Raw genomic sequence first — 16,500 nt, forward strand, 5'->3', positions numbered from 1 at the left:
TGAGCCTACACGTAAAAAACAACAATTGTGTGAATTCAGTGACACTCTGCCTTCTTAATCAACAGACACTTTCAAGAAATGGCACCAAAATATTTTATAATAGGGAAGTCCTGATCAAATTTTTTGTGCCTCCGATCCGATCAGAGACACTAAATATTGAGTATCTGCCCATAAGTGTGACGCAAGCCATGTACATGTTATCCTGGAAGAAAACTTGCTTTTTGTAAATTTTTATATCACTTTTACTCAGGACATTACCCAGGGGGCAAAGGGGGTTTAGCAGACATGGGCTGCTGTAAAAGGTTGTCATATAAAAATGAAATCTATGATGTCTGAGGATCACAACCTGGGTGGCCAACCCGGTCAACAAGCTGCTGGAAACTTGTAATTAGGGTCAAAACAATGCTACCTCAAATTCGGCTTTAACTTCCAGAATCACCCAAACATGCTAAAACGGTTTAATTATATTCATGAATCGTGAGCCATATCTCCCTGATACTTTATGCTAGAAACAAACTGAGCACACATTTAGAAAGAGTGGAAGATAAGCTTTCATCTGATGCCTTGATTGTACATGTAATTAGAATGTAAGAGTTAACAATGCCTCTTAATTCATAGGTAGGCAAAAAAAAAAGAAAAAAATATTGAACATTCCATTTGTAATCGGTAGCATTCTTTTCCCTTTGTTGTTGTTACAATAAACAAATTACCATGTAAAGTTAACTTTTACTGGATGAAATCATATTTTGATTTTTTTTTTACTAACCAGACAGTCCTCATGGCCCATAACACATTTAGAGGGAATTCAATTTCAAGCCTATAATAGCCTGTCAATTCAAACAAGAACCAAGAAAGAAGTTTACCATTAACTGGTGTTAATTGTATACTGCTCTGTTTCTGTATGTACAGTATATCGTTTGCATATTTATGCAATATCAATTATTTGTATTGCAATGTCTATTTCTAATATTCTTTCACAAGTGGGATAGCTTTATTTATTCTATTGAAATAAAAAAAAAGGGATTTGAGGATTTTGGGTTAGGCTGGTTAGTGTTCAATCCTGGTGTTTGGAGTGTGAGACAAAGGTACTGACAACTAAATGCTGAAAGACTAAAACACACAGGAGTCATGTGTGGAGTAGGTTTAAAAGTATTTACTGATTAAAACTGTTACATTAAGTAGCAATTTGTACCAAAAAAAAAAAAAAAAAAAACGAAACAGACAAACAGATTACAATTCAGGGTGATAACTAATTTCTGTAATAATGTTTATACAATTTGTTTAGCTGTTTCGGAATCACCGCTGCTGTCGCTGCTCTCTAGTGTTTCAGCATGCTGTGTCCAACTACATTTGGTTGCCAACCCCTAGCAACGGCATCCTATGTAGCATGGAGCAGTTCTTCTGACAACCTTTAACCAGAGATGGGCACAAATACATCAAAAAGTATTTAATTAAAATACAAGTAATTTGTAATTTGAAAATACAAAAATATATTTTTTACAGTCTTCTGTAGTGTAAGTGTGGCGTTAGGTACATGTAAGAGTCTAGAATATTGCAATATTATTGTTTAGTGCAGAAGATGCGCTTTTAACGTACATGTTGCCACATACTGTCATAATAAAATATAATTACGCATATAACACTATATTTGTATTATTTACACAAAAACTAGTTAACGCTGCTGTGAGGGTGTTTCTAATAGCGCGGCTGTGACAAAGTTGACAACTTTCTCTCTTCCGACTGCCATTATCTATTTTCTTACTCTTTTTGAAAGTTGTGAAAACACTGTTGTGGCGTTTTTCTTTTGCTATTTGAGCAAATTGGAACACAAAAATATATATTTAATGTAGTCTTTCATTCACTGCTATAGAAGTTAACCCAACTATGATGCCTTACACTTCTGAGAAACCCAGAAATGTGAACAGGGTCAATAGGATGTGTCACATCACGTGATTTACTTGCCAAAAACTGTGATAGGCAATTTGGTAGTCCTATTTGTATTTTATGTCTATGGTCCTAGGGATAGTTCACCCAAAAAGGAAAATTAGCCCATGATTTACTCACCCTGACATCATCCTAGGTGTATTTTACTTTCTTCTTTCAGAAGAATACAATCAGAGTTATATTAAAAAGTGTCGTGGCTCTTCAAAGCTTTATAATGACAGTCAATGGGTATATTTTTCATCAAAGTGCATCTATCCATCATAAAAGCATATCTACCCATCATAAAAGTAAATCTATCCATCATAAAAGTGCATCTGTCCATCATAAAAGTGCATCTATCCATCATAAAAGTGCATCTATCCATCATAAAAGTGCATGTGTCAATCATAAAAGTGCGTCTATCCATCATAAAAGTGCATCTATCCATCATAAAAGTGCATGTGTCAATCATAAAAGTGTGTCTATCCATCATAAAAGTACATCTATCCATCATAAAACTGCATCTGTCCATCATAAGTGCATCTATCCATCATAAAAGTGCATGTCAATCATAAAAGTGCATCTGTCCATCATAAAAGTGCATCTATCCATCATAAAAGTGCATCTATCCATCATAAAAGTGCATCTGTCCATCATAAAAGTGCATCTATCCATCATAAAAGTGCATCTATCCATCACAAAAGTGCATCTATCCATCATAAAAGTGCATGTGTCAATCATAGTGCATGTGTCAATCATAAAAGTACATCTATCCATCATAAAAGTGCATCTATCCATCATAAAAGTACATCTATCCATCATAAAAGTGCATCTATCCATCATAAAAGTGCATCTATCCATCATAAAAGTGCATCTGTCCATCATAAAAGCATATTTATCCATCATAAAAGTGCATGTGTCAATCATAAAAGTGCGTCTATCCATCATAAAAGTGCATCTACCCATCATAAAAGTACATCTATCCATCATAAAAGTGCATCTATCCATCATAAAAGTGCATCTGTCCATCATAAAAGCATATCTATCCATCATAAAAGTACATCTATCCATCATAAAAGTGCATCTGTCCATGATAAAAGTGCATCTTTCCATCATAAAAGCATATCTATCCATCATAAAAGTACATCTATCCATCATAAAAGTGCATCTGTCCGTCATAAAAGTGCATCTGTCCATCATAAAAGCATATCTATCCATCATAAAAGTGCATGTGTCAATCATAAAAGTGCGTCTATCCATCATAAAAGTGCATCTATCCATCAGAAAAGTACATCTATCCATCATAAAATTGCATCTATCCATCATAAAAGTGCATCTGTCCATCATAAAAGCATATCTATCCATCATAAAAGTGCATGTGTCAATCATAAAAGTGCGTCTATCCATCATAAAAGTGCATCTATCCATCATAAAAGTACATCTATCCATCATAAAATTGCATCTATCCATCATAAAAGTGCATCTGTCCATCATAAAAGCATATCTATCCATCATAAAAGTACATCTATCCATCATAAAAGTGCATCTATCCATCATAAAAGTACATCTATCCATCATAAAAGTGCATCTGTCCATCATAAAAGCATATCTATCCATCATAAAAGTAAATCTATCCATCATAAAAGTGCATCTGTCCATCATAAAAGTGCATCTATCCATCATAAAAGTGCATCTATCCATCATAAAAGTGCATGTGTCAATCATAAAAGTGCGTCTATCCATCATAAAAGTGCATCTATCCATCATAAAAGTGCATGTGTCAATCATAAAAGTGCGTCTATCCATCATAAAAGTACATCTATCCATCATAAAACTGCATCTGTCCATCATAAAAGTGCATCTATCCATCATAAGTGCATGTCAATCATAAAAGTGCGTCTATCCATCATAAAAGTGCATCTATCCATCATAAAAGTGCGTCTATCCATCATAAAAGTGCATCTGTCCATCATAAAAGTGCATCTATCCATCATAAAAGTGCATCTATCCATCATAAAAGTGCATCTATCCATCATAAAAGTGCATCTGTCCGTCATAAAAGTGCATCTATCCATCATAAAAGTGCATGTCAATCATAAAAGTGCGTCTATCCATCATAAAAGTGCATCTATCCATCATAAAAGTGCGTCTATCCATCATAAAAGTGCATCTGTCCATCATAAAAGTGCATCTATCCATCATAAAAGTGCATCTATCCATCACAAAATTGCATCTATCCATCATAAAAGTGCATGTGTCAATCATAAAAGTGCATGTGTCAATCATAAAAGTACATCTATCCATCATAAAAGTGCATCTATCCATCATAAAAGTACATCTATCCATCATAAAAGTGCATCTATCCATCATAAAAGTGCATCTATCCATCATAAAAGTGCATCTGTCCGTCATAAAAGTGCATCTGTCCATCATAAAAGCATATCTATCCATCATAAAAGTGCATGTGACAATCATAAAAGTGCGTCTATCCATCATAAAAGTGCATCTATCCATCATAAAAGTACATCTATCCATCATAAAAGTACATCTATCCATCATAAAAGTACATCTATCCATCATAAAAGTTCATCTATCCATCATAAAAGTGCATCTATCTATCATAAAAGTGCATGTGTCCATCATTAAAGTGCGTCTATCCATCATTAAAGTGCATCTGTCCATCATAAAAGTGCATCTATCCATCATAAAAGTGCATCTGTCCATCATAAAAGTACATCTATGATGGATAGACACACTTTTATGATAGACACACTTATATGATGGACACATGCACTTTTATGATGATAGATGCACTATTATGATGGATAGATGCACTTTTATGATTGACATGCACTTTTATGATGGATAGACACACTTTTATGATGGATAGATGCACTTTTATGATGGACACATGCACTTTTATGATGGACACATGCACTTTTATGATGGACAGATGCACTTTTATGATGGATAGATGCACTTTTATGATGGATAGATGCACTTTTATGATGGATAGATGCACTTTTATGATGGATAGACGCACTTTTATGATTGACACATGCACTTTTATGATGGATAGATGCACTTTTATGATGGATAGATGCACTTTTATGATGGACAAATGCACTTTTATGATGGATAGATGTACTTTTATGACGGATAGATACGCTTTTATGATGGACAGATGCACTTTTATGATGGACAGATGCACTTTGATGAAAAATATACCCATTGACTGTCATTATAAAGCTTTGAAGAGCCACGACACTTTTTAATATAACTCTGATTGTATTCTTCTGAAAGAAGAAAGTAATATACACCTAGGATGACGTCAGGGTGAGTAAATCATGGGCTAATTTTCCTTTTTGGGTGAACTATCCCTAGGACCATAGACATAAAATACAAATAGGACTACCAAATTGCCTATCACAGTTTTTGGCAAGTAAATCACGTGATGTGACACATCCTATTGACCCTGTTCACATTTCTGGGTTTCTCAGAAGTGTAAGGCATCATAGTTGGGTTAACTTCTATAGCAGTGAATGAAAGACTACATTAAATATATATTTTTGTGTTCCAATTTGCTCAAATAGCAAAAGAAAAACGCCACAACAGTGTTTTCACAACTTTCAAAAAGAGTAAGAAAATAGATAATGGCAGTCGGAAGAGAGAAAGTTGTCAACTTTGTCACAGCCGCGCTATTAGAAACACCCTCACAGCAGCGTTAACTAGTTTTTGTGTAAATAATACAAATATAGTGTTATATGCGTAATTATATTTTATTATGACAGTATGTGGCAACATGTACGTTAAAAGCGCATCTTCTGCACTAAACAATATTGCAATATTCTAGACTCTTACATGTACCTAACGCCACACTTACACTACAGAAGACTGTAAAAAATACATTTTTGTATTTTCAAATTACAAATTACTTTTAATTTTTTATTTATTTTTAATTAAATACTTTTTGATGTATTTGTGCCCATCTCTGGTTAAAGGTTGTCAGAAGAACTGCTCCTGCTACATAGGATGCTGTTGCTAGGGGTTGGCAACCAAATGTAGTTGGACACAGCATGCTGAAACACTAGAGCAGCGACAGCAGCGGTGATTCCGAAACAGCTAAACAAATTGTATAAACATTATTACAGAAATTAGTTATCACCCTGAATTGTAATCTGTTTGTCTGTTTCGTTTTTTTTTTTTTTTTTTTTTTTGGTACAAATTGCTACTTAATGTAACAGTTTTAATCAGTAAATACTTTTAAACCTACTCCACACATGACTCCTGTGTGTTTTAGTCTTTCAACATTTAGTTGTCAGTACCTTTGTCTCACACTCCAAACACCAGGATTGAACACTAACCAGCCTAACCCAAAATCCTCAAATCCCTTTTTTTTATTTCAATAGAATAAATAAAGCTATCCCACTTGTGAAAGAATATTAGAAATAGACATTGCAATACAAATAATTGATATTGCATAAATATGCAAACGATATACTGTACATACAGAAACAGAGCAGTATACAATTAACACCAGTTAATGGTAAACTTCTTTCTTGGATCTTGTTTGAATTGACAGGCTATTTTAGGCTTGAAATTGAATTCCCTCTAAATGTGTTGTGGGCCATGAGGACTGTCTGGTTAGTAAAAAAAAAAAAATCAAAATATGATTTCATCCAGTAAAAGTTAACTTTACATGGTAATTTGTTTATTGTAACAACAACAAAGGGAAAAGAATGCTACCGATTACAAATGGAATGTTCAATATTTTTTTCTTTTTTTTTGCCTACCTATGAATTAAGAGGCATTGTTAACTCTTACATTCTAATTACATGTACAATCAAGGCATCAGATGAAAGCTTATCTTCCACTCTTTCTAAAGGTGTGCTCAGTTTGTTTCTAGCATAAAGTATCAGGGAGATATGGCTCACGATTCATGAATATAATTAAACCGTTTTAGCATGTTTGGGTGATTCTGGGAGTTAAAGCCGAATTTGAGGTAGCATTGTTTTGACCCTAATTACAAGTTTCCAGCAGCTTGTTGACCGGGTTGGCCACCCAGGTTGTGATCCTCAGACATCATAGATTTCATTTTTATATGACAACCTTTTACAGCAGCCCATGTCTGATTTCCTAAAAAACAGGTGTTTTGCCCCCTGGGTACATGCTAGCTGGCAACAAAGGATTCCATTCATTATGCTAAGCTAAGCTAGCGCTGACCCTGTCAAACTAAAACAATGCATGCACTGAGACAAAAATGCATTTGCCCACCTATCTAAATGTAGGAAAGAAGGTGAATAAGCCCTATTTCAAAAAATGGTGGAGTGTTCCTTTAAAACATTAGTATTGTGTTGTTAAAAAAAACTTAAACTTGTTTTCTTTGCATTATTCAAGGTCTGAAAACACTGCACTGAGGTTTTACTTAAATTTGGAAGAAATTGTCAATAGTTTATAGAACAAAAAAAAATTACATTTTACTCAAACACATACATATGAATAGTAAATAGAGAAACTGCTAGTTTTGCAGTGGTCTCTTAACTTTTTCATATAGGTAGACGTAACAATGGTAGACATTGTAAACGGACTGTGTGGGCACAATTAGGCCTATGAATTTGGGACTAATGATATAAACTTCTTGTATATTATGTACAATAAGCAAAATAACTGCAAAGAAAATAAAATAAAAAAAGAAGTGGAGATAAGGTTAAAAAGCATGAAGCTTGCGGTGTCAGAATGCCAGTCTGTCAGTCAAGTCCAAATCAAGACACAACCCATCCCAAAGTATTATGCCAACGATGTCGCAGAATAGTCTAAATTACTTTCAGGTGATGAGAATGATAGAATGATTTGTGATCGGTCATGTGACACTGAAGACTGGAGTAATGATGCTGAAAGTTCAGTTTTAAAAATCACAGGAATAAAGTACATTTTAAAATACTGTATTTAAAAGTTTTGAATAAATGACTTCTAGAACTTGAAGTTTGTGCGCAGGCAAACACGTAATCCATGGATGAGGCAAGATGCAATGGATGATGAAAGAGAAGCAATTCTACAATATCCACTATCATTTATAATTGTATCCACTTTTACATCATTGTGCAATAACACAATACAAAATAGAAAAAAGTTGGCTAATTACACAGTGCTGCAGTCAGTGTTCAACAACAAACTGTGTTTTATGCACAGAAAGTATATAAAGCCTCTCCTTAAACATTAAGCCATTAAATCACTTTGTTATTTCAATAACATCAGGCAACATGACACTTTCAACAGATGTCTGTAGTTATACTGTACTGCTGGGGTGCCATGCACACGTGGAAAACATTTTTCAGATACAAAAACATCCTGTGAAACCAATGGAATTGCTAAAGAGAAGAGCTAAGAAAAATGCACGGTCCCATCGAACAAATCACACTTGCATTCTTCAAAACATTCATTAACACTAAATGGAAATGTGTCCTTTACAGTCCAACCAGTGGCTAGCAATTCAAATGTGAGATTCCATGACAAACTTTGCAATCATATTAAAGGTCAAATCAGGTTCATCTGGGATGACATCATACGCAGATTTGATCTGTTTCAGTGTTGTTTTGTTAGCAATGGGAACATTTGCTTGAGAAAATTCAATCAAACCCAGCCTTGAGAGCAACACTGGCACAGCACAAGCCCAGATTGTGGAGTTTGAGAAACACTGTGGCTTTTCACGGAGTTGATACATGGCCTTAACATGGCTGACAGAGCCACTTTTCATCAAGAAATACAGTCTGACTCTCTGACTCTGAGAAATAAACAAGTGGAAGCCTTCAAAAGTGCATATGAGAAACAGGAAGATCTCCAAACAAGGCAGATTTTTCACCAGCAATCCAACGTCCTTCATTTCTGTACAAAGTGAAATTTCTTGACAAGTCTTATCTGCTAAAGGACCTGTAGCTTCAAGTGGATGGAGGTTTACATTTTGTTCCAGCAAGTTCACACTGTAAGTACATTGTGTTAATAACCAAGGACAAAACTGATATTAAACAGCACGCAAAAGTGTGCCTAACTTGATTATCTGACACACTTTCACAACCAAGGGTAATGTGTTTGCCACATAACGTCAAGAATGAGAAAGGAGCTGAATGCCATTCACTCCAGTTTTTAAAGTTTGAAGAGCTTTTCATTTCACTTAAAGGAGCTGTATGTAAGAAATCTATTTCAATTAATCATAAAATGGCCCTGATGTGTCACTAGACATTAAGAAATCATGTTCATTTCAAATACTTATATCACTGACAACAGTAGTATGGCTAGGATATTATCATTTAAAAAGTGGACTTGCAGCCCTCAACTGATGTTGATGTTGTCATTTTGTGTTTTGGCCTGAGCGCCTCCCTCCACCTATCTACCAATCACGAAGTCGGTAGTGTTTCGGGATCCGGGTTGCCAGCTTTGCTCTAACCTAACCTACCCTAACTCTAGTCGGATAAAAATGTCTAACGTTACTAAATCAAAAAGACCTCGTTATAATTCAGAAATTCGTTGTGACAAAGTCCGAAATAAAACCAGAATTTGTATAGGAGATGCTTTTGAAAGATGGAGACGGCTGAAAACGGAGAAGAATTTGAACACAGACGCCAACGTTGCTAATTTTCTCCTAGACAGGTAAGATTCATCTATGCTTGGCTAACTTGTACTGGATGTCAATGGACATTTCATATATTCATGACAGTCGAACAAAGTTATGCGTGTTCAAGCAACGTAACGTTAGCTCACATGGACGTATGCATTTGCAATGCATTATAGGAGCCCGTTTCTCTGTCATTATGCTGAGACGCTGATGAAAACATTAGCACGACCATTATGGCAATTTGAAACGTAATTGAGACAAGCCTAACTTTACCTCAGAAAAAAAATATTCGTTGTTCGTTCTTCACGTATATCGTGGACTAAGTTACACATGCTGCAAGTTGACCTGTATGACCATTGCTAATGTAATTTAGTTACTCTAACAATATTTTCTGATGGGACTGAAAACAACCCTGTGATAGCCATTGGTGATATTGAATTTGTCCCGTGTTATAATTTCTGTGGCAAATGTTTATTCTGTTTTTAGCCTATAATATGACAAAAACTTTAGCACTTGTAAATCAAGGTTTTTTTTTTCGTATTGAAAAATAAGGAAGTATTATTTTGTTGTTTAAGTCTATATGTTTTTTTGTTTTCTTTTACTATTATCCTTTTTTTTCTCAGATTTTTTTTTTGAATTGTAATTGTATTTATATGTTCAAAATAAAGAAATCAAATCAAATTAAATATCAAATCAAAAACGCTTATCTCTTCAGCTATTATGGCCCCAGCACCTCAACAATTAGTAATTTTTTAAAATAAGTAATTACTCATCAAAATATCTCTCATAAAGCATAAACACAATTAACAGAAAAAAAAATTACGTTGTACGTCTCGTCATCACTTGCCATTGGAAGCTCATTGAAGCAGCCTACTTTCTGCTGAATCCTGCAGCTTATCTGGCAACCTCGAGTCAGGGGGGAGGGGGAGGGGATACACGGCTCTACAGTATTTTTAAAGTGATTGCAGTACCAGTTTTGTCCACAATCCTACATACGGTACCTTTAATGAAATGAATGAGCAGTGTTATTTTAGTGTCATTATACTATTATAGTTCTTATTAATATTTTGAATTAGTTTTTTTAATTTTATTTAAATTTGAAAAATGTGTGCTTGTCATTTTATTAGCTTTTTTATATGTATAGCCTAGTTTTTATCCATTTTTATTTCAGTATTAGCTATTGTAGTACATCAAGTTAAACTAAATGAAAAAGCTGCCTTGGCAACTAGATGAATAAGTATTTTTTAGCATACATTTTTGTTACAAAAAATGGGGTTTAAGTTCTAGTTAATTACAATAACCCTGCACTCAACAACATCCAGAGAATAAAGACATTATAAGGTGATCAGCTACAACTGCATAATACTAATCACCCTATACTAGATTAGTTATTAAACTCATTGAAATTCAGTGTCAATATACAAGAGCAACGCTGAGGCCTGAAATGCACAATCTTATCCACCACTGTGACAGCACTCATTTACCCACAGTGAGATCAAATCAAAGTTCCCTCTTTGCCTACATCAGTACAACAATATGTCCTTATGGGTGTCATGTGGTATGAGGCATTTCAAATAACAAAATGTACCAGAAATATATAATAAAGGCAGCAAACTTACACCACCACCCAAGCTTCCCAACATGAGTCTCAAAAAGCTAGTGAGTTGCCCGACATCATTTGAGACTTTTCATACTGCATTTAAAGGATAGTTCGCCCAAAAATGAAAATTGTGTCACTATTTACTCACCATCATGTCATTTCAAACCTGTAAGACTTTCATTTACCTTCGGAACACAAATAAAGATTTTTGGATGAAATCTGAGAGCTTTCTGTACTCTCCACTGACAGCTACCCAACTACCACATTGATGCTTCAAAACTTTCTGAAGTGTCAAAGTAGTAGTTGGGTAGCTGTCAACAGAGGGACAGGAAGGTCTCCAATTTCGTTAAAAAGACCTTCATTTGTGTGTTCCGAAGATGAAAGAAAATCTTACAGGTGACCTTTCCATTTAACCCTGGGTTAAAGTCATGTTTAACCCTATGTAAAACGTTTCAGTTTTACTGGTACTTGAGGATGAGGATCACTTTTTAACCTTGGGTTATGAAACCCTGTTCCAAGGGTTGTGGGGCCAAAGGTATGTGTGACAGCAGATAAAATTAAATGATAAAAAGTAACTGTTTTTGTTTTGTTTTTTAAAACCGATTTTAAAACTGTTTCAGGCTGACATCAATGGGGCAAGCATTGAATCAAAGTTGTGATAGTATTTTCAGATATCCGAGTGAAACATCTTCTGGAACCAGAAAAAAAAAATGATTTGTGGGACTTTAAAGAATATAGGGCACATCTTTTTCTTTTCTGAAATGATGTGCACGGATAAATTATTTATAATGAATAAAAATAATAATGGTCAATTGCGATTTCATGGTGACTTTATTCATTCCCTTTTGTAGAGAAAGGTTTCTTGCGTTGCGTTTAAGGTATGTGGAAAACGTTAAAATGTAAAACGTGTTTGAGTTTTAAAGGTAACGTTATATTTCAAAAGATTACGACAACCAGAGGACATTAATATGGCGACAACTGGATAGCATGTAATAGACAGCTGGGTTGCCTGCTGTATTTGTTCAATCGGTGTTACTAACCTCAAATAACGCTAACACAGCGTTTCCGAATGTACTGTGTGATATCTCAGCAGCACCTCAATAACAACCCAGGATAAAGTATGGACAGTGTGAAACATGAAACAAGGTAACCCAGGATTACACTGACCCAGGGTTAAAACTTTCAATTGTAAAAAACAAACAAACAAACAAACAAACAAAAAAAAAACAACAGGTGCGCGTCCAAAATGCAGATATGATCCACATCCTGAGACTCCTCGGTCAACAGGTAGGCAGGCCCACAGGTCCAGAAGCAAGGCAAAATCATAACAGTTGTGTATTGTCGACTAGTAAAACTAAACAAATACACACAGCTTTATGGCAGTTTGTATTGGGTCAGTTTTCAAGCACGTGCTTAACTTACCTGCAGTAAACGAGACAGTCCATATGATTTATTTCTTTATCTGAGCGGTGTCGCCTGTAATCCTCCCATAAATCCTTGATAGCGGTAACGGACAAAATAAAAACCACAGGGGCAAGAGCCAACTCTGGTTGAAAAGCATTGACCACAGGCACAAAATTAAGCAAGGCTATGAAAACAAAATACACATTGGCAAACCGGTGGAATTGCTCGAAGAGGTTCTTCGGTAGGAAAGAAAGCAGAGTGTATTTTGTGGTTTTGATCTTATTGTTTGCATAGTGTCTGTTGGGGTTATCCCCTCCTTTGGTATGGTCATACAAAATGTTGGCGTGTACAATCCTTGTTTTACTCTCCTTTTTGCTTTTCCTCCTTTTATGCTTTTTCACTTTGGTACTTTTGGTGTCTCCAGACTCTCCAGTCTCTCGCGCCATACTTCGCCCAAAACTTTTGTCTCTTTTCCTTGAACAAATAAAAGATGGTATCTATGTAATCATGCTGATCCTCCTTGATGATGTAGGACAGTGTGAAATGCTCTTCACTTTGTTTTATCGTCCTCAGCCATCGCGTCAATTCTCTCCCTTTCTCTCGTTAATACTGAAAAGTTTTACAGCGGCATCTTTTTTTTCCCTCAGTAGATGAAGATGCTTTAAGGCAGGGCCGAGTGATTATACGTACGCGCTGTTACACATTTTAGTAACATAAATCATTCGGATAAACCTACAGATCAGTATTGCTACTTAAAGTCCATCCATATGATTGTACATGCGGGGTTTTACGCAGACCGTGTTGAAAAAACAAGCCAATCACTGGAGGTACAAAAGTAACGTCAACGCTGACGCAAACGTAGCCCCGCCCACTTACAAATGAAACATCTTAACTGGAAGTGCCACGCGTTACCATTGAGAAAAAGCGATTCCAGTGGAAGACGTTAGCATAAATACAATTTTTGCTTAGAATACACCGGTATACGGCGGTTGCATCTAATCTGTATTATGAAAAATGCATAGTTCGCAAAAAAAGAAAACATTCTGTCAGAATGACCTCAGTCACTCTTCACTTTCAAGATCTTAAAACATTCCCAACAACTTGACACCGAGAGTACATAAACCTACTATTGACAATAGAGAGCTGTGGAACCTAACATAGGCTATATATGGCATTCTTTTGGCAAAAAAAAAAAAAAAAAAAGGCTGACTGTGTGTTTATGTCTACAGTTATTGCCTTTGTTTAATTTGTGTCGTCCTCCTTGCCGTCTATTTTTTCAATATTGAGTTTCTCACCATCTTTCTTGAACTCAGAATATTATGTCAAAGCACAAAGAAGGAAACTTCAGGACTATAAAGTCATATAGATAAATGTATCTAAAAGTTTTTGACAAAACATGGTTGAAAACAACATCATATTTTTACCTGGATATCTAAACGTAGGCTACAAAATATAAAATTGAGCTGAACGCACGATAGGGAGAATAACACAAGCAGACAACACAAACAGACGACAGGGAACACAAATAAAACAACAGCACAGTAGACTGACAAATGTATGTGCAAAGCAGTCAATACTTTTTTTGGCACAGACGGAACTGAATAGTTTTTAGAAAAAACCTTCCACAAATGACAGAACAAGGCGAAGCATTACGATATAAACAAAGAACACACATCAACATATAATAATTTATCTGGGTAAATGTATTGTACAAAACAGTTACTTTTTGGCACAAATTGAACCTCAGGAACCAGACAAAATTATTTAAAGTGTGTTCTGTTTGTGTGACTGTATACTTATTTATAGTTACTCTTGTGCTTTTGTTATTTTATAGATAACAAACGTAATTGTTCAAATTAAGAAATTAAGTAATTATATTAATTATTAACAAATTGGCAACGGTTGTTTATGTGGGTTGAAAAGAAGTAAAAATGCTCAAAACAGAGGAATTTATATAATGTTTACTATTGGACATTATTTAGTATGTAGTAGAGTAGGTTTTATGATGGTTGCCTCCCCACAGGACTATTAATCAGACCACACCAAAAATGTGGATATTTCAGTGCAATTAAAAATAGCACATGAACGTTTCATGACATTGTGGTCACGCCAAATCTACGCCCTTGTTAGGTGGAGATTCCTTTAGCTAAGAAACTATTAACGATTCGTGATGTTTATATTATCTCCACAAACAAGTTAATCAGCCTCTCTGTGACTCAGGGCTCTGTAATGAGACGAAAGCAAACGTGCCGCCTTGTGCAGTTTAATAATATCTTTGATATGTCTCTTCCTTGTTATCTTATGATTGAATAAAACCATCTGTCTTAAGAATACAGAAAAACAACTTTGCAGTAACTCTGTATGAACTTGAGGACTGAAATGAAAACATGTTTGTTGTCCACTGCATAACAGACAGTAATCTGAGGATTATTATAGCTGTTTCAAGTTAGTATATACAGTTGCCATTGTTGCAGTTGTGTAAACAGATATGAAGTTGGCATATTTGATTACAGAAATAGGTGGGTTAATGTCATAGATATATGTATAGCTAAATTTCACATTTGACCAATCAAGGCACGTTGACGCGTCCGCCATCTTGGAACGGTCAACATTGTGCAGGGAGAGTGTATTGCTTTGTGTTTTTATATGTATCAACTCAATATTACAGGCTTTTAATAGGAACATTTTAATGTCGTGTTAGCTAATGCCTTTGTCTTGTTGTATTGTGTAAGTTTATCAAACTCACATGCTGAAGTCTATTGCAGATTTAGATATTCATACAGTACATGCATATAAGGTTGCAGTTGCAAAGCCAACTTGCTCATGAGTGATGATGGACCAGCTTTGGCCATTCCAATATGGCAGACAGTTTATGCATAGCATAATGTGGCATCTATGTATGGGTTAATGGTACAAGATTTGCACCATGAACGGGAAGAACTGGTTTGAATTCCATTCAGGAAAGGCTATTACTTCTTTTTTTCTACTATACCCTTGAACAGAGAAAGAAACAAAGCAAGTTGTCTCTGTTCTCTGACATCTGTATGCGGCATATACCAGCTGTTGAATTTCTAGTTATCTATAAAATCTAAGCGATAAATCATGACAATGAGGTAAGATCTAGTTTTAAATAGATAAAACAGTTGCTATCGCTATTGATCAAATGGAAAAACACATTTTGACATCAGCAGAGACAAATACATTAGTAACTGTGTGTTGCTTTGTTCTTTTATGAAAATGCTGAGCATAGGTCACTACTTTTTTCATGATTATGCTTCATTCAGAATAGTCATGTGAAATTAGCTTTGTATAGAGATTCTTTAGTCTATGTGAAATGGCTTATTTCTTCATCACTACACAGTCAATTTTGTCACAGTTTTTTGAAAAGCTTGTTCAGAAGAAAAGGAAGTCAGATCAATCCCTGTAAGTCTTTCCCCAGGCTTTTGGGGACTGAGACCACATGGCTTTTTTCATTTTCATTTTCATTTTTTTCATCATTGCAGTGGCTTTCTGGCAGTCAGCTCGAATGACTGGAAACTCTCCCTGTCTTGCTACTGTTTTTCAGTTCTGCGTTGGGTCTGTAGCAGCATGCTGCAGTGTCTCAGGACCGGCACTCTTTGACCATCCATCACTGGGAAATTGAATTGTTCCCCAATGCCAAGATGCCACCGAGTCAATCAGCCATTATTTTTTCCCAGACCCAACAGCTGGACACTAGTACTGCAAATCAAGGGTGACAGTGGGTTGGATAGGGCCCTGATTGATCTCCCTCTGCCCCGTGCGCTCAGGGCTAAATGACCCAGCACTTGCAAATCTGCTGAGATCTGGAGCTTTGGATAGATGCACCCTCCACTTCCAATAAACCTGGAGAGTGGCTGGCTTTAAAACCTGATTCAGCGTTTGCCACTGTTTTGCTGCTCTACATCATTGTGCTTAGCAAGTGGATTTATTATTGTCATTTAAC

At 35.5% G+C, this 16,500-nt stretch overlaps 1 protein-coding gene across 1 annotated transcript in view; it reads right to left on the bottom strand.

The window, feature by feature from the left end:
• Nucleotides 1-13,168, bottom strand: part of atp10a (ATPase phospholipid transporting 10A) — a 66,054-nt gene extending 52,886 nt beyond the window's left edge. The window contains exon 1 of the mRNA XM_081381571.1: nt 12,555-13,168. Coding sequence (XP_081237697.1) covers nt 12,555-12,982 — 428 coding nt within the window. The 5' untranslated portion in view covers nt 12,983-13,168. The remainder of the gene's footprint in view (nt 1-12,554) is intronic.
• Between the last annotated feature and the right edge of the window lie 3,332 nt (nt 13,169-16,500).

The sequence above is a fragment of the Scardinius erythrophthalmus genome, assembly GCF_964197995.2.
Source record: "Scardinius erythrophthalmus genome assembly, chromosome: 12".
Classification (NCBI taxonomy): domain Eukaryota; kingdom Metazoa; phylum Chordata; class Actinopteri; order Cypriniformes; family Leuciscidae; genus Scardinius; species Scardinius erythrophthalmus.